Below are 24491 nucleotides of genomic sequence, written 5' to 3'. Positions count from 1 at the left end.
CAGTGAAAAGGAGTCTTCCCAGTGGGCAGAACTTTGAGCAGTGCACCTGGTTGTGCACTTTACATGGAAGGACAAATGGCCAGATGTGCAATTATATACTGATTCATGGGCTGTAGCAATGGTTTTGCTGGATGGTCAGGGACTTCGAAGAAGCATGGCAGAAAAATTGGTGACAAAGAAATTTGGGAAAGAGGTATGTGGACAGACCTCTCTGAGTGGTAAAAACTGTGAAGACATTTGTATCCCATGTGAGTGCTCACCAACGAGTGACCTCGGCAGAGGAGGATTTTAATAGTCAAGTGGATAGGATGACCCGTTCTGTGGACACCACTTGGCCTCTTTCCCCAGCCACTCCTGTCATTGCCCAATAAGCCCATGAACAAAGTGGCCATGGTGGCAGGGAAGGAGGTTATGCATGGGCTCAGCAACATGGACTTCCACTCACCAAGGCTGCTTTGGCTATGGCCACTGCTGAGTGCCCAATTTGCCACCAGTAGAGACCAACACTGAGCCCTCGATATGGCACCATTCCTCGGGGTGATCAGCCAGCTACCTGGTGGCAGGTTAATTATATTGGACCTCTTCCATCATGGAAAGAGCAGAGGTTTGTCCTCACTAGAATAGACACTTTCTCCAGATATGGGTTTGCCTATCCTGCATGCAATGCTTCTGCCAAGACTACCATCAGTGGATTCATGGAATGCCTTATCCACCATCATGGTATTCCATACAGCATTGTCTCTGACCAAGGCACTCACTTTATGGCTAAAGAAGTGGTGGCTTAGTTTCATGCTCATGGAATTCACTGGTCTTACCATGTTCTCCATCATCCTGAAGCAGCTGGATTGATAGTAAAATGGTCTTTTGAAGTCACAATTACAACACCTACTAGGTGACAAGACTTTGCAAGGTTGGGGCAAAGTTCTCCAGAAGGCCGTGTATGCTCTGAATCAGCATCCAATATATGGTACTGTTTCCCCTATAGCCAGGATTCATTGGTCCAGGAATCAAGGGGTGGAAGTGGAAGTGGCACCACTCACCATCACCCCCAGTGATCCACCAGCAAAATTTTTGCTTCCTGTTCCTACAACATTACGTTCTGCTGGCCTAGAGGTCTCAGTTCAAGAAGGAGGAACGCTGCCACCAGGAGACACAACAATTCCATTAAACTGGAAGTTAAGATTGCCACCTGGACACTTTGGGCTCCTCCTACCTTTAAGTCAACAGGCTAAGAAGAAAATTACTGTGTTAGCTGGCATGATTGACCTGGACTATCAAGATGAAATCAGTCTACTAACACACAATGAAGGGAAGGAAGAGTATGCATGGAATACAGGAGATCCATTAGGGCATCTCTTAGTATTACCATGCCCTGTGATTCAGGTCAATGGGAAACTACAACAGCCCAATCCAGGCAGGACTACAGATAGCCCAGACTCTTCAGGAATGAAGGCTTGCGTCATTCCACTAGGAAAAAAACACGACCTGCTGAGGTGCTTGCTGAAGGCAAAAGGGATACTGAATGGGTAGTAGTAGAAGGTAGTCATCAATACCAGCTACGACCATGTGATCAGCTATAGAAATGAGGACTGTAATCGTCATGAGTATTTCCTCCTTCTTTTGTTAAAAACATGTTTGTGCATGTATACACTTGTACTAAGAAAACATCTTCAGTTTATTTCCTTTCTCCTTTATCTTGTGACATAAGATTTATTGACTTCATATCAGCATTTAAGTATTGTTAACTTTATATAATAGTATTTGGGTTGGGGATTGGTGCGTTTCCGGTTGTACGAAGAATAGTTGTGTTATGTTAGGTGTAATTATGACCTTACTATTATCTTTATTTGAAGATTATGTATGATCTCAGGAGTTGTATATGGGTTCAAGTTGACAAGGGGTGGTCTTCTGATCGTTAATACCGAGTGTCAACTTGATTGGATTGAAGGATGCAAAGTATTAATCCTGGGTGTGTCTGTGAGGGTGTTGCCAAATAAGATTAACATATGACTCAGTGGGTTGGGAAAGGCACACCCACCCTTAATCTGGGTGGGCACAATCTAATCAGTTGCCAGCATCGCTAGAATATAAACAGGCAGGAAAATGTGAAAAGAGAGACTGGCCTAGCCTCCCGGGCTACACCTTTCTCCAGTGCTGGATGCTTCCTGCCCTTGAACACTAGCCAGACTAATAAACAAGAAAAGAGAAAAGAATCAATAAATACACTAGAAAATCTAGACAAAATGGATAAATTCCTGGAATTTATCCCCTCCCAAGACTAAACCAGGAAGTCGAATCCCTGAATAGACCAATAAAAAGTTCTGTAATTGAGGCAGTAATTAACAGCCTATCAAGCAAGAAAAGCCCAGGACCAGATGGATTCACAGCCGAATTTTACCAGAGGTACAAAGAGGAGCTGGTACCATTCCTTCTGAAACCATTCCAAACAATAGAAAAAAAAGAGGAACTCCTCCCTAACTCATTTTATGAGGCCAGCATCAACCTGATACCAAAACCTGGCATAGATGCAACAAAAAAAGAAAATTCTAGTCCTGATGAACATCGACACAAAAATCCTCAATAAAATACTGGCAAACAGAATCCAGAAGCATATCAAAAAGCTTATCCACCACGATCAAGTCAGCTTCATCCCTGGAATGCAAGGCTGGTTCAACATACACAAATCAATAAACGTAAATCCATCATATAAACAGAACCAATGACCAAAACCACATGATTATCTCAATAAATGCAGAAAAGGCCTTCGATAACATTCAACACACCTTCAAAAACATTCAGTAAACTAGGCATTGATGGAACATATCTCAAAATAACAAGAGCTATTTATGACAAATCCATAGCCAATATCATACTGAAAGGGCAAAAGCTGGAAGCATTCCCTTTGAAGACCGGCACAAGACAAGGATGCCCTCATCACCGCTCCTATTCAAGATATTATTGGAAGTTCTGGCCAGGGCAATTAGGCAAAAGAAAGAAATAAAGGGTATTCAATAGGAAGAGATGTCTCTGTTTGCAGATGACATGATTGTATATTTAGAAAACCCCACAGTCTTAGCCCAAAAACTCCTAAGCTGATAAGCAACTTCAGCAAAGTCTCAGGATACAAAATCTGTGTGCAAAAATCACAAGCATTCCTATACACCAATAATAGACAAACAGAGAGAGCCAAATCATGAGTGAACTCCCATTCACAATTGCTACAAAGAAAATAAAATACCTGGGAATACAACTTACAAGGGACATGAAGGACCTCTTCAAGGAGAACTACAAACCACTGCTCAAGGAAATAAGAGAAGACAAACAAATGGAAAAAAATTCCATGCTCATGGATAGGAAGAATCAATATCATAAAAATGGCCATGCTGCCCAAAGTAATTTATAGATTCAATCTATTCCCATCAAGCTACCATTGACTTTCTTCACAGAAGTAGAAAAAGCTACCTTAAATTTCATATGGAACGAAAAAAGAGCCCATATAGCCAAGAAGCCTAAGCAAAAAAAAAAAAAAAAAAAAGCTGGAGGCATCATGCTACCTGAGTTCAAACTATTCTACAAGCCTACAATAACCAAAACAGCATGGTACTGGTACAAAAACAGATATATAGACCAATGGAATAGAACAGAGGCTTCAGAAATAATATCACACATCTACAACCATCTGATCTTAGACCAACCTGCCAGAAACAAGCAATGAGGAAGGATTCCCAATTTAATAAATGGTGCTGGGAAAACTGGCTAGCCATATGCAGAAAACTGAAACTGGACCCCTTCCTTACACTGTATACAAAAATTTACTCAAGATGGGTTAAAGACTTAAACGTAAAACCTAAAACCAGTAAAACCCTAGAAGAAAACCTAGGCAGCACCATTCAGGACATAGACATGGCAAAGACTTCATGATTAAAACACCAAAGAAATTGCAACAAAAGGCAAAATTGAAAAATGGGATCTAATCAAACTAAAGAGCTTCTGCTCAGTGAAAGAAAATATCATCAGAGTGAACAAGCAACCTGAAGAATGGGAGAAAATTTTTGCAATCTATCCATCTGAAAAAGGCCTCATATCCAGAATCTACAAGGAACTTAAAGACATTTCTAAGAAAAAAATAACCCCATCAAAATGTGGGTGAAGGATATAAACAGACACTTGTCAAAAGAAGACATTTATGAGGCCAACAAACATGAAAAAAGGCTCAACATCACTGGTCATTAGAGAAATGAAAATCAAAACCACAAAAAAATCAATACCACCTCACACCAGTTAGAATGGCGATCATTAAAAAATCAGGAAACAATAGATGCTGGAGAGGATGTGGAGAAATATGATTGCTTTTACACTGTTGGTAGGAGTATAAATTAGTTCAACCATTGTGGAAAACAGTGTGGCAATTCCTCAAGGATCTAGAAGCAGAAATACCATTTGATACAGCAATCCCATTACTGGGTATATATCCAAAGGATTATAAATCATTCTACTATAAAGACACATGCACACATATGTTTACTGCAGCACTATTCACAATAGCAAAGACTTGAAATCAACCCAAATGCCCATCAATGATAGACTGGATACAGAAAATGTGGCACATATACACCATGGAATACTATGCAGCCATAAGAAAGAATGAGTTCATATTCTTTGCAGGAACATGGATGAAGCTGGAAACCATCATCCTCAGCAAACTAGCACAAGAACAGAAAACCAAACACCGCATGTTCTCACTCATAAGTGGGAGTTGAACAATGAGAACACAGGGAGGGGAACATCACACACTGGGGCCTGTTGGGTGGTTGCGGGTAAGGGGAGGGAGGGCATTAGGACAAATACCTAATGCATGCTGGCCTTAAAATCTAGATGATTGGTTAATAGGAGCAGAAAACCACCATGGCACATGTATACCTATGTAAAAAACCTGCACATTCTGCACATATATCCCAGAACTGAAAGTAAAATAAAAATTAGAAAAATTAAATAAAACTTTCAGGAAAAAAAATCAAAAAGTAACAGACGCTGGTGAGGTTGCAGAGAAAACGTGACCCTTATACACTGTTGGTGGGAGTGTGAATTAGTTCAACTATTGTGGTAAACAGTATGGCAGTTCCTCAAAGAGCTAAAAGCAGAACCACCATTCAACTCATCAGTCCCATTACTGAGTATATATCCAGAGGAATATAAAGCATTCTACCATAAAGACACATGCACGTGAATGTTCATTGCAGCACTGTTCACAATAGCAAAGACACAGAATCAAGATAAATGCCCATTAATGACAGACTGAATAAATAAAATGTGGCACATATACCCCATGGAATATTATGTGCCAGAAAAAAAGAATGAGATCATGTCTTTTGTGGGAACATAGATGGAGCTGGAGGCTATCATCCTTTGCAAACCAACGCGGGAACAGAAAACCAAATACCACGTGTTTTCACTTATAAGTGGAAGCTAAATGATAAGAACTTATGAACACAAAGAAGGAAACAACAGACACTGGGGAATACTTGATGGGGGAGGCTGGGAGAGAGAGGAGCAGAAAAGATAACTATTGGGTCCTGGGCTTAATACCTGAGTGATGTAATAATATGTACAACAAACCCCCGTGACACATGTATCTGTGTAACAAACGTACACATGTACCCCCAAACCTAAAATTAAAACTAAAAAAAAAAAAAAGAAACAAGATTCCAAATTCATATTCTGAGGCTAGCCTAATCCTGATAATACAACTTCATAGTAAAGCATATGTTATGTGCTCTCATTTTAGCCTCTTCACCAGAGAAGTTAACATGCTGGATCAGATTAATACAGTCTCGGGTGCATAGGATGCAACCAATGAACTGAAAATGCGTTATTTTCTATTCCGATAATAAAAGAGCCATCAGAAAAAAATCTGCACTCATATAGCATAGACACAGATATTTATTTATCGACTTGCCTCCAGGGCTATGTTATTTCACCTGCCTCTGGCATAATATAATCTGAGGAGATCTAGACTGTTTGAACATACAGAAAACCTTATATGGATTCACTTCATTGAGTATCATGCTGATGGGGCTGCATTGTTGGTTCACTGGAGGTCTTATTAAGAGATATGCATTCCAGGGGTAGGAAAGATTTGGGGACATGATACTTTATTGGAGTATTTAAGGGTATAGTGGTTAAAACCATGGTGGGATATACCCTCAAAGTAAAGGCAAATTGCTGCGTTTTGCATTCCCTAGCGCAAAGAAAAAGGTGGTGCTTGCTATATGCCTCCATGGGTTGTTGAAGCAAACATTTCACACCTATGAATACTACTCTGGCCCATATACTAGACAATAATGAAGTGATCATCTTTGAGTAGGGCCCAAAACAAGAAATGACCTTGCTGTGGGTCCAGGTTGTTATGTGAAGGAGTTAAGGATATGCCACCCCAAAATATGCCAAATTGGCATATTGATTATTTCAAGCTGAAAGCACTTCAAAAACTGCATTTGCAGTAACAGCCATTTAACCTGCTGTTTTCCACATGTAGCAAACCATAAAATTTCCATATAGACCAGGAGGTCAAGACCAGCCTGGCCAACACGGCAAAACCCCATCTCTACTAAAAATACAAGAATTCCTTTGGGAGGCCGAGGTAGGTGGATCACTTGAGGTCAGGAGTTCGAGACCAGCATGGCCAACATGGTGAAACCCCATCTGTACTAAAAATATAAAAATTATTTTTCATATTTATATATATAATACACAATATAATATTTTATATAAAACATACATATGAATGTATATAAAAATACAATTAATATTTTATATAAAATATAAAAAATATACAGGCATGGTGGTGCATGTCTGTAATCCCAGCTACTCGGGAGGCTGAGGCAGGAGAATTGGAGAACTGCTTGAGCCTGGAAGGTAGAGGTTGCAGTAAGCCAAAATTGCACCACTGCACTCCAGCCTGGGTGACAGAGTAAGACTCTGTCTCAAAAAAAAAAAAAAATTTAGCCAGATGTGGTGGCACATGCCTATCATCTCAGCTACTCAGAAGGCAGAGGCATGAGAATTGCTTGAGCCTGGGAGGTGGAGGTTGCAGTGAGCTGAGATCACACCACTGCACTCCAGCCTGAGTAACAGAGTGAAACTCTGTCGAAAAGAGAAAAAAAAAGTTCCATAGATGTTGGGAACAGGCCCCCAAATCTGGCCATAAACTGGCCCCAAAACTGGCCATAAGTAAAATCTCTGCAGCACTGTGACATGTTCGTGATGGCCATGACACCCACACTGAAGGTCGTGGATTTACCGGATGAGGGCAAGGAACACCTGGCCCACCCAGGGTGGAAAACCGCTTAAAGGCGTTCCTAAACCACAAACAACGGCATGAGCAATCTGTGCCTTAAGGACATGTTGCTGCTGCAGATAACTACCCAGAGCCCATCCCTTTGTTTCCTGTAAGGAATACTTTTAGTTAATCTATAATATATAGAAATAATGCTTATCACTGGCTTGCTGTCAATAAATATGTGGGTCAAACTGCTTGGGGCTCTCAGCTCTGAAGGCTGTGAAATTTCCCACTCCACATGCTGTATTTGTGTGTGTGTCTTTAATTCCTCTAGCACCACTGGGTTAAGGTCTCCACGACTGAGCTGGTCTCAGCACATAGAGAAAGATGGTTTTCCTGTACTAGGACAAGACAATAATCCTATTACCAGGGACTGGAAATGGTGCTGCAATGGACCTGTACAAATAAACTTAGTAACACTTAACCTTCTACTAGGTTTACCCCTCCCCTGTATATCTCCTAGTGACCTTCCTGGAATTACTGCCCTTAGCCTAGATCCTTTTGTCCTGTCATTTCTTCATAGACATATTGTTCTTCGTCTAAAAAAATATAAAAGCTTTCTGCTTTGGCCATTTCTTCAGATCTTCACTCTCTTGTGAGGATCCCCCTGTACATGTAAAAAGTAATAAAACTTGTATCCTTTTCTCCTCTTAATCTGTCTTGCATCAATATCATTCCTAGACCCAGTCAGAGATGGGTGGAGGTGATCCGTAACATTCCCTACAAATTTTGGTGCCCAACGTGGGGCATCCTTCACTGGCTGGAACACTGCTTGCTCAAAACTGCTGCACCTGAAATCCTGGCCCTCTGACAAAAGGCCAGCAAAGGTAAGAATTCTTAATACTGTCAGTCTGCTGGATCTCTGCCTGTGGGCAAGGTGAGAGTGGTAAGACTCTTTTCTTCCTCTTTTCCTCTCTAAATTTAGACTGGCAGGAGAAAATATTTATGTGAACTAGTTTTGGGGGCAAAGTGACTTTGGTGTTTGTGAGTAGTCTTGTTTTCTATTTGATCTTCTCCCCCCAGAGTTAATCTTTGCTTTCCTTTTGTCTTTTGAGGTAGTTTGTTATAAGGGGGAAAATAATATGAATATTCTCATTTCATCTTGTTTTATGTCTTGAGAGCTTGGCTTTGTAACCAAGTGAGAAGTTCTCTCTCTCTGGTCTCTGCCACTTGGGGAACATGATTGTCAAGTCATGTCTGGCAGCCAGCCAAAGGGCTGGGAACTTGAGATGCAAAGTGACAAGCAGGACTCTCCTTGTCTGACTGTGCCAGCTCTCAGGGGTGTTTTCTCTTAAGAAGAAGCTCTAATTTATAAGTAGCTTTTGTCATCTCAAACTTTGTTGCTTAGTGCAACATGGAGGTCACACATAATGACCTCCATTGTATGTCCACATATATGTAATACATATACAATGTATATTACATATATGTAATTGTATATGTATTACATATATGTATATTCTATACATATGTGTACACTGTATACACTGTATATGTACATTGTATACATATATGTATACATACATACACATCATATATGTATTACATATATGTGAACATACAATGTATTACATATATGTGGACATATATGATGTATATGTATATGTGGGCATATACTTACATGTGTACACTGTATATGTGTATGTATATGTATATATATATACACAAAATTGAGCACTGTAATGCATATACACATACATTGTATAGGTATGCACGTAGACAATGTAGCACACCATAAAAGTTCCATAGAGACCGGTGTTGTGTAATACATATACACAATGGAGTACTATTTTCCTTATCCATTCATCTGCTGATGGACACTAGGTTCCTTCCAAATCTTGGCTATTATGAATAGTGCTGCAATAAACACAGGAGTGCAGACATCTCTGACATACTGATTTCATTTCTTTTGGCTAAACACCTACCAGTGGGATTAGTGGATTTTATGGTAACTCTACCTTCAGTTTGTTGAAGAACCTCCAAACTCTTCTCCATAGTGGTTGTACTAATTTACATTCCCACCAACAGTTACAAGGGTTCCCTTTCCCCCACATCCTCGCCAGGATTTGTTATTGCCTGTCTTTCAGATAAAAGCCATTTTAACTGGGGTAAAAAGATATCTTATTATAGTTTCCATTTGCTGATGATTGATGATGTTGAGCATCTTTTCATATACCTGTTTGCCATTAGTATGTCTTCTTTTGAGAAAGGTCTATTCAGATATTTTGTCCGTTTTTTAAATAGAAATATTAGATTTTTTCACTATAAAGTTGTTAGAGCTCCTTACATATTCTGGTTATTAATCCCTTGTCATATGAGTGGTTTGAAAATATTTTCTTCCATTCTGTGGGTTGTCTCTTCATTTTGTTGATAGTTTCCTTTGCTTTGCAGAAGGTTTTTAACTTGATGTGATCCCATTTGTCCATTTTTGCTTTGATTGCCTGTGCTTTCGGGGTATGACTCAAGAAGTTTTTGCCCAGAGCAGTGTCCTGTAAAGTTTCCTCCAATATTTTCTTGTAGTAGTTTCATAGTTTGAGGTCCTAGATATGTCTTTAATCCATTTTTTAAATTTTTATGTATGTTGTAAGACAGGGGGTCTAGTTTCATTCTTCTGCATATGGACGTCCAGTTTTCCTAGCACCATTTATTGATGAGACTGTCTTTTCTCCAATGTATGTTCTTGGCACTTTTGTCAAAAAATTAGTCCATTGTAGATGTATGCGTTTATTTCTGGGTTTTCTCTTCTGTTCCACTGGTGTATGTGACTCATTTTGAGCGCATCAGCAATGTCAGTGAGAACAGCTGAGAGGAATTCAGGCAGTAGAACTAGTACACTATTGACTGCAGCAGGTGATGAGACAGCAAATGACAACTGCAGTGTGATCTTTAGCAAGTGACTGAGTTTAAGTTTCATCATCACTAAAATTCATTCATTCATTGAAAGCCTATTATAAGGCCAGACACGATGGCTTATACCCATAATCCCAACCCTTTGCAGGGACTGAGGCAGGAGGATTGCCTGAGGCCAGGAGTTTTAGATCAGCCTGGGCAACACAGCAAGACCCTATTGCTACAAAAAATAATTCAAAAAAATAAACAAAAAGAAAGCCAAGTTTGTGTTGGCAACTGTTATAGGTACTGGAGATAAAGCAGTGAACAAGAAGCAGTGGGGCAGATGGCACAGCAAATGCAAAGATCTAAACTAAACCAAATGTATTTGTTTGAGAAACAGAAAAAAGTTCAGTGTAGATGTACTGAATGAGGGAAGGGGGTTGTGGTAGTAGACGAGTTAGAGAGCTTGACAAAAGCCAGATTATCTGGTCTTAGAGGCAATGTTAAGGATATCGATTTTTTTCTACCTGAGATGGAAATGACTGAAATATTTAGATTGGGGCATGACATGATCTGATTTACATTTTTGTAAGATTGCTCCAGCTGAGGGAAGAATAGATGGGAGATATCGAGTGAGCAGCAGAAAAAACTTTCAGGAAGAACAGTAGAAGTAGAGGCAGTACATACTGGTGGTTTGTAATAAGCTGGTAGTATCAGAGATGGTCAGATAGACTGTATTTCATACATAGCAACAACTATACTTTTGATGGGTTGAATGTAGAATGCAAGGGAAAGAATGGAATCAAAAGCTGTTCTTAAGATATTCATATGAACTGAGTAAACTGAGTTACTCAAGAAAGGGGAACAGCTAAGAGAGGTATCAGTTTAGGGGTATAAGGGTTAGAAATTCTCATTTTATCATAATTTAAGATGCCTGCTAGGCATCTAAATTTTGAGATGTCAGGTAGGCAACTGGGTTACACAAGACTGAAGCTCAGTGAAGAGACATGACAGCTGGCATATTAATGGCATTAGAGCCAGGGGTCTGAATTAGACTTCTTATAAAGATAGCATATATATACAGAAGAATAAAGAGTACCAATCAAAAAGGACAATAGAAGATAAAACAATTATAAATGCCTTGTGGATATCTGCTGTCATCAATAGCTGGGGTCAGCAGTGCAACTTGCAGCGAGCACTTGAAAATTAAAGCAATAATACTGCTATCAGGTCTAAACTTTAAAATCAACATGTAATAGGCCAGAGCAGAGATTTGCAATGCTAAAGGCAGTGACTTCACTGTAATCTGTGTTATGGGCTGTGTTGTATGCCTGCAAAATTCATCTGCTGAAGTACCTCAGAATGTAACCATATTTGGAGAAAAGGTCTTTAAAGAGGTAAGTAAGTTAAAATGTGGTCCTTAGGGTGGGCCCTAATCTAATATGAATGATGTCCTTATAAGAAGAGGAAAGTTGGAAACAGACATGTGTGCACACAGAGGAAAGACCATGTGAAGACAGAGGTAGAAGATATGGCCATCTGCAAGCCAAGGAGAGAAGCCTCTGAGGAAACCAACTCTACCCGCACCCTGATCTTGGACTTCCAGACTCCACAGCTGTGAAAAAATAAATTTTCATTGTTCAAATTACACAATCTGTAGTATTAGTTATAGTAACATTAACAAACGAATATCGTCTGATTAAATGTAATAATAATACAACAAAGAAAAAAGTGTGTCAATCAGAAAAGAGTTTCATCACCTAAGGAAGCATAGAAAAAATAAAATATGCAGGAATTTGAAACTAAATAGGTAAGGGCAAAAAGTTGGAACAAATGCTATGTCAAAGGAGAGGTAGGTAAGTCCCAAATACAAACATATTCATGAGTTGGTCATCAAAGAGGCTGATAGACTAAAATACTGAAGTAGGAGGGGACTGAAGGAGACAAGAGAGATTAGAAAGACAAAGTGAATATATGACAGGAAATGTGCAAAAATAGAGCAAGGTGTGATTAAGGTGAGGCAAGGTTTCCACTAATTTTGTAAATGGTAGATTGAAGTTTCCACTACATTCTACATTTTTTACATAACTCAAGGTCATAAACAGAAAGGTTAGTTCAGACAGAAAGTGTCACTTCTTGTGTCAGAGACTGCCAATGGCCTCCCAATATCCATTCTCCCATTTTCAGTTAATAATAATAACCTTGATTTTTATGGTTGGCACATTTCTATCCCTGAGATTACAAGAAGTCTATGACATTTCCAGGAGGTCTTCTTTGCCCTTCCTTCATTACCTTCCTGGAATGTAGATATGATGGTTGAAGTTCCAAAATCCATCTTAAGCATCTTGGACCATGAAGTAAACGCTACACTCCAGGGGTGAGCCACTGCACCCGGCCTGATTCCATAATTTTTCTCAATTGTTTCCTCTGAGTAGAATCTCGTTTTCTCTGTCATTTGCTTTCCTACATATTAAAGCTCCCTCATTGTTTGTTTTTTTTAAATTTATTTACTTTTATTATTTTTTAATAGAGATGGAGTCTTGCTCTGTTACCCAGGCTAGAGTGCAGTGCTTCAATCACACCTCACTGCAGCCTCGAACCCCTGAGCTCAAATGATCCTCCCGCCTCAGCCTCTAGAGTAACTGGGACTACAGGCATATCACCACGCCCAACTAGCTTCCTTGTTCTTCCATTGTTACTGGAAAGGGGTCCTGATCCAGACCCCAACAGAGGGTTCTTGAACCTTGTGCAAGAAAGAATTTGGGGCAAGTCCATAGAGTAAAGTGAAAGCAAGTTTATGAAGAAAGTAAAGGAATAAAGAATGGCTGTTCCATAGGCAGAGCAGCCCTGAGGGCTGCTGGTTGGCTATTTTTATGGTTATTTCTTGATTATATGCTAAACAAGGGGTGGATTATTCATGAGTTTTAGGGGAAATGGGTGGGCTATTCCTGGAACTGAGGGTTCCTCCCCTTTTCAGACCATATAGGGTAACTTCCTGATGTTGCCATGGCATTTGTAAACTGTCATGGCACTGGTAGGAGTGTCTTTTAGCATGCTAATGCATTATAATTAGCATTTGATGAGCAGTGAGGATGACCAGAGGTCACTTTAATCGCCATCTTGGTTTTGGTGGGTTTTGGCTGGCTTCTTTACCACATTCTTTTATCAGCAAGGTCTTTGTGACCTGTACCTTGTGCTGACCTATCTCATCCTGTGACTTAGAATGCCTAACTTCCTGAGGATGCAGCCCAGTAGGTCTCAGCCTTATTTTACCCAGCCCCTATTCAAGATGGAGTCGCTCCAGTTCAAAAGCCTCTGACACCATTATTCCTATACTTCTATTAGGGAATAAAGGCAATTTACATATCCCATCTCTCACTCTACTTATTACCAGCATTTCCTCAACTTGTTTAGGATACTTTTTTCTTTCACTGCCCTATGTATTTCTTTTGAAGCTGTGTGCTCAGATGAAAAGGACAATTTTCCCAGGTACTGAGAGGTGATGCCCCCACCACCATCCCCACAGTGGTCTAAAAGAAACCTTGTGTTTTTTTCCTTACAAATCTCCTCATTGATGACTTCTTGATCTTCCCCCCATTTCTATTTGATCTTTTCTCTCTTGACATTCCAATGTCATTTATTTTATTTTATCTATTTATTTTTTGAGATGGAGTCTTGCTCCATCACCCAGCCTAGAGTGCAGTGGCACAATCTCCACTCACTGCAACCTCCGCCTCCTGGGTTCAAGCGATTCTCCTGCCTCAGCCTCCCATGTAGCTGGGACTACAGGCCCGCGCCACCACACCCAGCTAATTTTTTTGTATTTTTAGTAGAGATGGGGTTTCACCATGTTGGTCAGGCTGCTCTTGAACTCCTGACCTCAAGTGATCCGCCCACCTTGGCCTCCCAAAGTGCTGGGATTACAGGTGTGAGCCACCCCGCCCAGCCGCCAATGTCATTTATTTATATTATACTTTTTTTCATTTATCATTCTCTGCCTTTTATAACGATCATTTTATTCACTAATCCAACCAACATATGAAGAGCTACTATCAATCCCGTTTTAGGATGGGGAAACAGAGTTCAGAGATGTTGGATTCCTTGCTCAATGACAGACAAGTTTAAGGGAATGGCATGGAAACTTGAGCCCAAGTTGTAAGTCATAATCTGTGTTATTTCCACTATCCCATCTTTTTTTTTTTGAGACAAAGTTTCACTCTTGTTGCCCAGGCTGGAGTGCAATGGCGCAATCTCGGCTCACTGCAACCTCTGCCTCCTGGGTTCAAGCGATTCTTCTGCCTCAGCCCCCCGAGTAGCTGGGATTATAGGTACCTGCCACCACACCCAGCTAATTTTTTGTATATTTAGTAGAGACAGGGTTTCACCATGTTGACCAGGCTGGTCTTGAACTTCTGACCTCAGGTGATCCACCCGCCTCGGCCTCCCAAAGTGCTGGGATTACAGGCGTGAGCCACTGTGCTCAGCCTCCACTATTCCATCTTAATTTCTCTCAGAGTGAGCAAATAAGAGGCCTTCCTGCGGAATCTGCCCCTATCTCCTTCTGTTTGGTAAACATAGTAGCTGCTGCTTTGGTTTTTTACTCTAAATTTAAATGTCTTTACATTGGTCTTGCACTTTCTAGTCCTCTAAGATCCCCACCAATCCCTGTGGTCTAACTCCAGGTTGCTTCACAAGGTTGTCACCTTCCTGGCTCTTTAGGCTTTTGTGTTTTTGACCCCTGAAGTTTCATTCAAGTTCAGTTTGGAATGTCTCATTCCAAAAGTCAGGAAGACTGGCCTAAAGTTATACCTAAGTCGTGCATTAACCTTATTGTAAGAGTTAAAACATTAAAAAGATTGAATTTTCCCAGTTGCCAAAAGAATGAGACATTCCCCCACCCCCCTTTCTTAAAACATTTTCTTGAGCAAATTGTAATTGTAATCCGTGTGTGTGTGTGTGTGTGTGTGTGTGTGTGTATCTTTTTAAAAGCTAAATAAGCCTCTTGTCAGATAAAACCCAGGAATCGTTTTCTTCAGGTCCCAGGAGCCAACTCCTTGAAATTTAAGTATCAAGGTAGACAGTGTCCCTAGGTTCCAGGCTCGCGGGAGTTACCCGAAGCGCCTTGCTCCAAGCCGTAAGTACCTGTTTGTCACAGAGATAACGTTTTATTTTTCCTTTGGATAAAGGCAATTAACCAACACAGGCGGCCACTCCAACGGTGAACTACCAAAAACTGAATACCAAACCATGTTAACTCGTCTTACATGAGAACATGCGTGTGCTTTGGCTACATAAAAGGTGAGATTTTTGTCTCTCTTTGCAATCTCATTAGTGGATTGCCTGTAACACCCATTCCGGTCTGGTTCGATGCTTACAGAATAATACAACTTTTTTTTCTCTTCTACATTTGTGGAGATTTTCTAGGATGGCAGGAGATTTTTTTTAAATTTTTTTTCTCGACAATATTAATTTATTTAGGTCCCTTACTTTTACTAGCCACCCCCTTCCCACTTGCTTCCAATGGCAAATTAGAATGGTAACTTGTCCCTTGCTCACCTCATGCTTGGCTTTGGGAACCCGTGAGAAACTGCAATCCGTTGGTGATAGGAACCACGATTCCCAGCATTCCCAGTGCTCCGAGTCCTTCGGGCTTCCTTTTCCGGGTCTCGAGGCTGCTGAAACCGAAAGCGCTGTGCTGTAGGCGCAGCGCCGAGATTGATTCACCTTCACCTGTGCTGCACTCCAGCTGACCCAAGTAGGAAGCCAGACGAGCTCTAAAACATGAACGGAAGAGTGGATTATTTGGTCACTGAGGAAGAGATCAATCTTACCAGAGGGCCCTCAGGTATGTGCGGAACGGGTCATATCTGATAGTAGGGGATTAGAGGGTGTAATTGCAGACATCTCTGCTGCTGAGCCGGATTCACCTGGCCTCGGGGCGGACAGGCCCCAACCTAGAGGTTTCGTGCAACGCTTTGGGGTGCTTAGAGAAAATATATTGAAATCCATCATTAGCCAGATACGGGTCTGAGGAATCCACCTCAAAATCCAGTCGGATGACCACAGATATATATAGTCAAGAAGGGGTTCTTTGTGCAAATCGTGCTAGAAAAGCCTTTTTAAAAGCCTGCTTTTTTAGCCTGCTTATCGTGGACTCCACATCCTTCTTTCCGTTGTCGGTTCTATCCCTTCCCCTATGAGGGACCGTTTAGTAAAATGGGAGCATAAACGGTGTGGTCTCTGAATGCATAGCCGTTTTCCTGCTGCTAGGATCCCTCCCTCGCTCCTTTGATTTCTGGGAAATTCATTTACAATGTCAACTAGAATGTTAAAGCAGGAAGAGCCCTTAGAAATCTTTTATTACACAGGTTCCCAAACTTGGTTCCGCCACAAAATTACCCAGGGCTTTAAAAAAAAGAAAAGAAAAAGTTAAATCTTATCTCCCATCTGCAGGGATTTGGATTCAAACGGATTTATTTTATTTATTTATTTTTTTTTTATGAACGCCTCATGTGATTTTGAGCAGCCAAACTGCTATCCTCTTCCCCACTGAGGCTCTTCATTAAACCGGGCTCTTGACATTACTACATTCTGCCTTCTTTCGACTTTGTTTACTTTCCTTTACAGCTATTTAGTTGATCAATTAAGAGCTCTTTAGCTTTGGAATTACAGTATCTGGGTCCAAATCTTGTATCTGACCTCTTACTGATTCTTTGATACTTATTGGCTAACTTAACTGATGTAAGCCTTAGTTTATCATCTCTAAAATGGGGATGGTTATAAATATACTTCATAGTGTTGTGAGAATGAAGTGAGTTAATCCATGTAAAATGTTTACAACATTGCTTGACCTATGGTAAGCAGTATATGTTTCCTACTATTGTTATTGTTAATGGATAAATAGCTAAACTGACACAGTAAATCCTACTAATACTGTATTCCAAGAGTCTCTAATAAATCAAGTACTCTGAGCTCCATCTCTGAAATGTTCCTGAAATTCTTTCACTCCTGTTTCCCTTGCCACTACCTAGGACAGTCCATCACCTTTTCTCATCTGCAGTTCTGCAGTAGCTTAATCATCATGGATAGATTATTCTTTATAAAATATAACTTTCAGAATTATCCATACTTTGTGTCTCCTTTTCATTTCTTTCTCTTTTTTTTTTTTTTTTTTTTGAGACAGGGTCTCACTCTGTTGCCCAGGCTAGAGTGCAGCGGCACGATCTCAGCCCACTGCAGCCTCTCCCTCTTAGGCTCAAGCAATCCTCCCACCTCAGCCTCCTGAGTAACGGATACCATGGGTGTGCATTGCCACGCCCAGCTAATTTTTTTGTATTTTTGGTAGAGACGATGTTTCACTACGTTGCCCAGGCTGGTCTCATTTAAACTCCTGAGTTTAGATGATCCACCCACCTGTGCCTCCCAAAGTTCTGGGATTACAGGTGTGAGCCACTGTGCCCTGCCTTCCTTTCTATTATTAAAAATTGGAAGTTGGTTTTACTTAATGGAATATAACTCATCACTAATATCATTATTAATATATATATTTTTTTAGGGACGAGGTCTCACTTTGTTGCCTAGGCTGGTCTTGAACTCCTGGACTCAGGCAGTCCTCCTGCCTTGGCCTTCCAAAGTGCTGGGATTACAGTCATGAGCCACCATGCCTGACCTATCACTAATCTTAATGGATTAGTGTCATGCTCCATATGTGCGCCTAAACTTTTGTCAAAGGCTCATTTGGTATGCCCAAGTTTCTTGGATTCATTTTTTTTGCTATTTTATATAAATTTATCCTTCACTCACTGTTAATATTTATTGACTTTTGAGGCTAACATAGAAAGTTACTTTTAAATCAAAGTCTGTTTTTTTGTACTTTTCATCCATTGGTAACTTGTTCTCTTAGGACCAATTAAAACAATGCTAGTTCCTTTTCTGATTGCTGTGCAAGTATTTATTTAAAGGCTCTAGTTGTTCTGCTCCTGTTTTACCTCTTTCTTCTTTATCCTAAATATCTTCAGTTATTTTACTACCCTTGAGATGTTTGAGATTTGATTCTTGCCTTTTGCTTAAGAATTTAATGTACTTTGACATAGTCCTTTTGCTCTGGCATCCAAAGTATTTTCAGATCTCCTGTCTAGAGCAGAGCAGGACCCTGATATTATCTCTTGTTCTAAACATGAAATCTTTTAAAAATTCAATATAATATCACTTCATCTTTTTTGGCATTTGCAGTCATAAATTTCTTAGTGTTAGTATTTTCCCAAAACATTGGCATTAGGACAAGCTTCAAGGACTAATTAAAGGGAATAATTATATCTAGCTAATATATTTCACCCAAAAATGGTTTGATTTCTGTATCACATATTTATTACAAATGAATGTATTTATTCACTCAGTGGCTTCCTAAATTTTCATAAGCATTTCCATGTATTAATTATATAAGTCAGTGAACTTACTGGGAGAGTAAAGCCTCAAGTTTAGGAATGAACTTGGGTGAAAACAGTCATTTGAAATTTGGTTGGTTCAGTTAACAAGGAAAGGTTTCAAGTTCATGTCAATTACTTACCAGAACTGGTTTCCTAGTATGTGATACTCTTCTTCTCAGGGTCTAATTCAGCTTTTCTTCATGGTATCATCACAAAGATATATAGGGAGGAGACTGTGTCTCAAAATACCACTAGAAACAAAATACCACTAGAAACAAAATACCACTAGAAACTAATCACCTCTAGAAACTTCCACATAATTTTGGTAGTTCTATAAGGATCTTTCTATCTATAGAAGAAATAAGAAAATCCTCTAATTCTAAGTATGCATTTCTTTCGTAGACAGCATTGCCCACTCTTTGTCTTTGTATAGCTGTGTACTCAGGAACCTGATGTTTAATCAGATCCAAGAACATGTGTACCATTGCCCCTTTGTGTTCTGTCAGGGACAAGAATTGTGGATATTTCCAGTGTTTGGGCCCATATTATAAGGCAGTTGAACCTGTTCCTGACTGATCTGCTTACTGCAAGGGAAGTAATGAAATCTTGGGGAAATTATGACAACAGAGTGAAGAGGCAAAAGAAGCTTGACATGTATTAGGTTGGTGCAAAAGTACAATTACTTTCTTTTGTTCTTCTTTTTTTTTTTGGAGACGCGTCTCGCTCTGTCACCAGGGTGGAGTGCAGTGGCACGATCTTGTCTCACTGCAACCTCTGCCTCCCAGGTTCAAGCAATTCTCCTGCCTCAGCCTCCCATGTAGCTGGGATTACAGGCATTTGCCACCATGCCCGGGTAATTTTTGTATTTTTAGTACAGACAGGGTTTCACCATGTTGACCAGGCTGGTCTTAAACTCCTGACCTCAAGTGATCCACCCACCTTGGCCTCCCAAAGTTTTGGCATTACAGGCGTGAGCCACCCCGCCCAGCCATAAGTACCACTACTTTCAATGGCAGAACCGCAATTACTTTTGCCCCAACCTAATAGCATGGAATCTCTCCTGTTGTCTGCTTTCTCAACTGTAAGGAGGGACTTGGGCTAGATGATTTCAGAGGTCTCTTCCATCTCTAAGAGTTCATCATTCTTTGGCTCATTCCACATGTTATGATTCCTACCATTTGGGACTGTTTTGTTTTTGTTATTTCCTGCCATTTTAGACTAATAGTATGAGCTGAAGAATTTCAAAGGCAGTAGCTACAATCTCAAATGTCTTCAAGGGTGGAACAGTTTACCTTTTATATTCAGTGGAATGTTGTTTTTTTCTATAGGAGTCCAGCTTGATTATAGTGTCTAAGGCTCTCACTTTTTCTTTATCAAATTGAAAGTCTCTTAATGAGTCTCAAAACTCAGTTACTCTAAAAAGTGTGACAAGACTCTTTAATATGTTTTTTTGCACTGCAACAGGTAAGAGATTGGCCATAAAGACAACCTTACTGTACATTGAGTACTATGATTAGGAATCTTGTTTTTAGGTCCGAGTCCTCAATGGGTTTCAGCAAGTTACTCCTGATATGCCATCTTTAAAGAGGGAAGAGAATATTTATTTTCTTACTTTCTTTAAAGGCCTTAGAAAAGATGATGGGTTGATGGCAGTGTTTTAATAATGAATACTAAAGGAGGTATTGTCTTTCTGGTAGTGTACTAGTTACTATATATACATATATTATATATACTGTATATATACTATACATACATATATACTGTATATATATACTATACATACATATATATACTGTATATATACTATACATACATACTCATTTAATCTTCACAGCAACCCTGAGTAATAAATATTTAATCCACATTATTAGATTGGGAAATTGCCTTAGAGAGGTTAAGGACTTGCCCAGTTTCTAATGCCAGTAAATTTCAAAGGATTTTAACCGAGTTGTGTTAATTCTGCTATACCATATACTACTTTCCACTGCAGTAGCCATGTTTAAGAAGTTGACTGCCAACTTTTCCCTGACCTTTATTTTATTATATCATGCTTTATTCCCAGAAGCATTTGAGGCATCTTAAATGACTAACACAACCTACAGTGGAAAGTTTTTATTGCTTGCTCTTGATAGAGCTGAGGGCATATCAAGGTAAGTACCTAAAATCAAGATGCCCCATTAAGTTCTATCATTTAAGCCCTTGTAGACCTGTCATAGGCTTTGGGTTTCATGCTAACTGAAACTATTGCTAGCAGTTTTCTGATCTATTCCTTTCTTCACGTATCAAATAGATGTGAGACTAAATGCTGTATCCTTGCCCTATTTTCTCTTGCTTACACAAAGTCTCGCCTTCATGGAGTTTACAATCCAATAGAGATATGATGTTCACATATGAAAAATTAAATCTCACTGCGAAGGTGCAGATAGTTAAGGAAAATGATGAGCAGGTAGTTAGTGGGAGGGCAAAGGAAGTGCAGAAAGGAGCATGGTAATCTGACCCTGTGTTGGGAAAGTTCAAGAATGCAGACACTGCTGAGAACCATTAAAATGGTCAGTTAAAAGAAGGTGGAACTTGTGGGTCTTCTGGAATGGACAGGCCTTAGGCTAGGGCCAGAGTCAGGGATGAGTATGGCCTAAGCAATAATGGAGAGAAGAAAATAAGCAGAGCATATTCTGAGGTTAGTGAGTAAACCAGCCTGGACAAAAGGAAAGTTTTCTTTAGGAGATTCAAGAGAGAAGAGGTAGCTGAGTAGTAACCTGAGTAGGTGGAGATCAGATTATGGAGAGTCTTTAGTGTTAGTATGGAAACTTAATCTTTCTCTAAAGTTCTATCTGGATTCTTTCTACTTCCTAGTCATTGATTAGGACTCAGTTCAAGAGTTAGCTCCTCCAGGAAGCAGGCTTTACCTAGGATAGATGTTCTCTTATTGTCTATATTATACATCATTTACAGATTGCCTGTAATGTATTCCCATGTATTGCCAAGCTAAGCACTCTATCTTGTCCCCTTGTAAAAAGGAAGAGATGAAATGGTTATTATCCCCATTTCAGAAATGAGGAAACCTTGACTTCTACATTATACAACTCTTTAAGTGAAGATTTGGGTCCAGATCCGTGTGACTTAAAATTCCAAGCCCTGAATCACTATAAATAACTTTTTTTTTCTATATGCTTTCTCACTTATGTCTCCTCCTTCTACTTCACTTTGAGCTCTTCTGATTCAAAGAACGTATATTTTATTTCTTATTTTCTTTTATTTAACTATTATTTTAGGTTCAGGGGTACATATATAGGTTTGTTATATAGGTAAACAATGTCATGTGGGTTTGCTCTACAGATTTTTTTCATCACCCAGGTATTAAGCCTAGTATCCATTAGTTATTTTTCCTGATTCTTTCCTCTCAACCTCCACCCTAAGTAGGCCCCAGTGTCTGTTCTCCTCTATGTGTCTATGTGTTATTATTTAGCTCCTACTTATAAGTGAAAACATGTGGTATTTGGTTTTCTCTTGCTTTGTTAGTTTGCTAAGGATAATGGCCTCCAGCTGCATCCATGTTCCTGTGAAGGACATGATCTTGTTCTTTTTAATGGCTGCAAAGTATTCTATGGTGTATATGTACCACATTTTCTTTGTCCAGTCTACCATTGATGGGCATTTAGGTTGATTCCATGTCTTTGCTATTGTGGATAGTGCTGCAGTGAACACACACATGCATGTGTCTTTAATGTTTTTTTAATGCTTTGTCTAGTGCATGACACACAGTGGTCAGTAAATGTTCATTAAATGACTGAGCAAACCGATAGATATCATAATAATATAATGGAATGTTTTTATATTTATTTATTCATGACATAGGGTCTCACTTTGTCACCCAGGCTGGAGTGCAGTGGCACGATCTTGGCTCACTGCAGCCTTGACCTCCTGAGTACAAGTGATCCTCTTGTCTCAGCCTCTCAAGTAGCTGGGACTACAGGTGTGCATCACCACACCTGATTAATGTTTTTATTAGCCATATTTTTCATAGAGACGGGGTTTCACCATGTTGCCCAGGCTGGTCTCCAACTCCTGAGCTCAAGTTATTCACCCACCTCAGCCTCCTAAAGTGCTGGGATTACAGGTGTGAGCCACCACACCCAACGTACTTATTTATTTTTGAGACAGGGTCTTGCTCTGTCACCCAGTCTGGAGTGCAGTGGCACTATGACAGTTCACTGCAGCCTCGACCTCATGGGCTCAGGTGATCCTCCTGCCTCAGCTTCCTGAGTAGCTGGGACTACAGACACACACCACCACACTTGACTAATTTTTTTTTTAAATTATTTGTAGAGACGAGATCTCACTACGTTGCCCAGTCATGCCTTGGACTCCTGGGCTCAAGTGATCCTCCACCTCAGCCTCCCACAGTGCTGGGATTCCAGGCATGAGCCACTGTGCCTGCCATAATGGGATGTTTTAAATAAAAAGAAGCAGTAACATGATCTGTTTCAGCTTTCAAAAAGTGGTAAACATGGTTCTTCACTAAATACAATTTGAGAAAGAGAGAATGAGGATGGACACATTGTATTATGATGGATAGGAAACTGGCTAAGATATCAGAAACAAGGAGAAGGAGTAGATGGAACACCTCTTGGAGAGAGTCAGGTAAATGGAACAATTCTCTAAAGATTGCTTCAAGGATCAGTATTAGATCTTTTCAAAACAATATTAAAGAAAAACTGTACAGTAAAATATCTAGGAATTACTTTGGGGAAATAGAAAGGCAAGCTGATAGATGTTCAACTGCAGAAACATTTTGTGAAGCCATGTGACTAGCCGGAAAAGTGGTCAATGATTACATGTGATAAGTACACAATTATTTATTGAGGGAAAAATAGCCAAACTATACTTAGATGATAGGGTGAGAACTGCTGGTTTCAGAAGACTGAAAAGTAAAGTAAAACTATTTTTTAAAATTTATTTAGCATTTATTATGTGCCTACACTATGATTAGGAATCATGGACACTAGAATAAAGAATAAGAAATGATCCCCGTTTTTAAGAATTTTGCAGTTCAAGCCAGGCACTGTGGCTCTTGCCTGTAATCCGAGCACTTTGGGAGATCAAGGAGGAGGACTGCTTGAGGCCAGAAGTTCAAGACCAGCCTGGGCAACATAGCGAGACTCCCATCTCTGCCAACAAAACAAAACAAAACATTAGCTGTGTTTGGTGGTGCATGTTTGTAGTCCTAGCTACTTGGGAGGCTGAAGTGGAAGAATTGCTTGAGCCCAGGAGTTCGAGGTTGTTGTAGTCCTAGCTACTTGGGAGGCTGAGGCAGGAGAATTGCTTGAACCTAGGAGGTGAAGGTTGCAGTCAGCTGAGATCATGCCACTGCATTCCAGCCTGGGCGACACAGTGAGACTCAGTCTCAAAAAAGAAAAAGTGCCAGAATGCTTGAGTTCAAATCCTTACTCTATCACTCACTAACTGTGTGACCTTGTGCAAGTCACCTCACTTCTATCTGCCCCAGTTTCCTCAGCTATAATATGAGAGTATTATTAGAATCTACTTATAGAGTTGTGAGGATTAAATGATTTTTTTTTTTTTTTTGAGACGGAGTTTTGTTCCTGTTGCCCAGGCAAGAGTGCAGTGGCGCAGTCTCAGCTCACTGCAACCTCTGCCTCCCGGGTTGAAGCGATTCTCCTGCCTCAGCCTCCCAAGTAGCTGGGATTACAAGTGCCTGCTACCACACCTGGCTAATTTTTCTGTATTTTTAGTAGAGATGGGGTTTCACCATGTTGGCCAGGCTGGTCTCTAACTCCTCATCTCAGGTGATCCACCCATCTCGGCCTCCCAAAGTGTTGGGATTACAGGTATAAGCCACTGCGCCTGGCCGATTTTTGTTTTATAAATAATTT

At 40.1% G+C, this 24491-nt stretch overlaps 2 protein-coding genes across 6 annotated transcripts in view; one reads left to right on the top strand and one right to left on the bottom strand.

The window, feature by feature from the left end:
• Window positions 1-15947, bottom strand: part of LOC129047340 (disintegrin and metalloproteinase domain-containing protein 21) — a 49828-nt gene extending 33881 nt beyond the window's left edge. Inside the window, exon 1 of one of the 2 annotated variants that reach the window (XR_010136988.1) lies at window positions 15728-15947. The gene's annotated coding sequence lies outside the window, so the exon portion shown is untranslated. The remainder of the gene's footprint in view (window positions 1-15727) is intronic. The other variant, XM_054530261.2, reaches the window with a different exon arrangement.
• SYNJ2BP (synaptojanin 2 binding protein) overlaps window positions 15313-24491 on the top strand; it is a 51412-nt gene continuing 42233 nt past the window's right edge. For 2 of the 4 annotated variants that reach the window (XM_063715607.1, XM_054530269.2), the window contains exon 1: window positions 15820-16016. In XM_063715607.1, the coding sequence (XP_063571677.1) occupies window positions 15953-16016 (64 nt within the window). In that variant the 5' untranslated portion in view covers window positions 15820-15952. Of the gene's footprint in view, window positions 16017-24491 lie in introns of all 4 variants that reach the window. The other 2 variants (XM_024231483.3, XM_054530270.2) reach the window with 2 other exon arrangements.

The sequence above is a fragment of the Pongo abelii genome, chromosome 15 (genome assembly GCF_028885655.2).
Source record: "Pongo abelii isolate AG06213 chromosome 15, NHGRI_mPonAbe1-v2.0_pri, whole genome shotgun sequence".
Classification (NCBI taxonomy): domain Eukaryota; kingdom Metazoa; phylum Chordata; class Mammalia; order Primates; family Hominidae; genus Pongo; species Pongo abelii.
The sequence above is the reverse complement of the archived record's forward strand: the minus strand, read 5'-3'. Positions and strand labels throughout refer to the sequence as shown.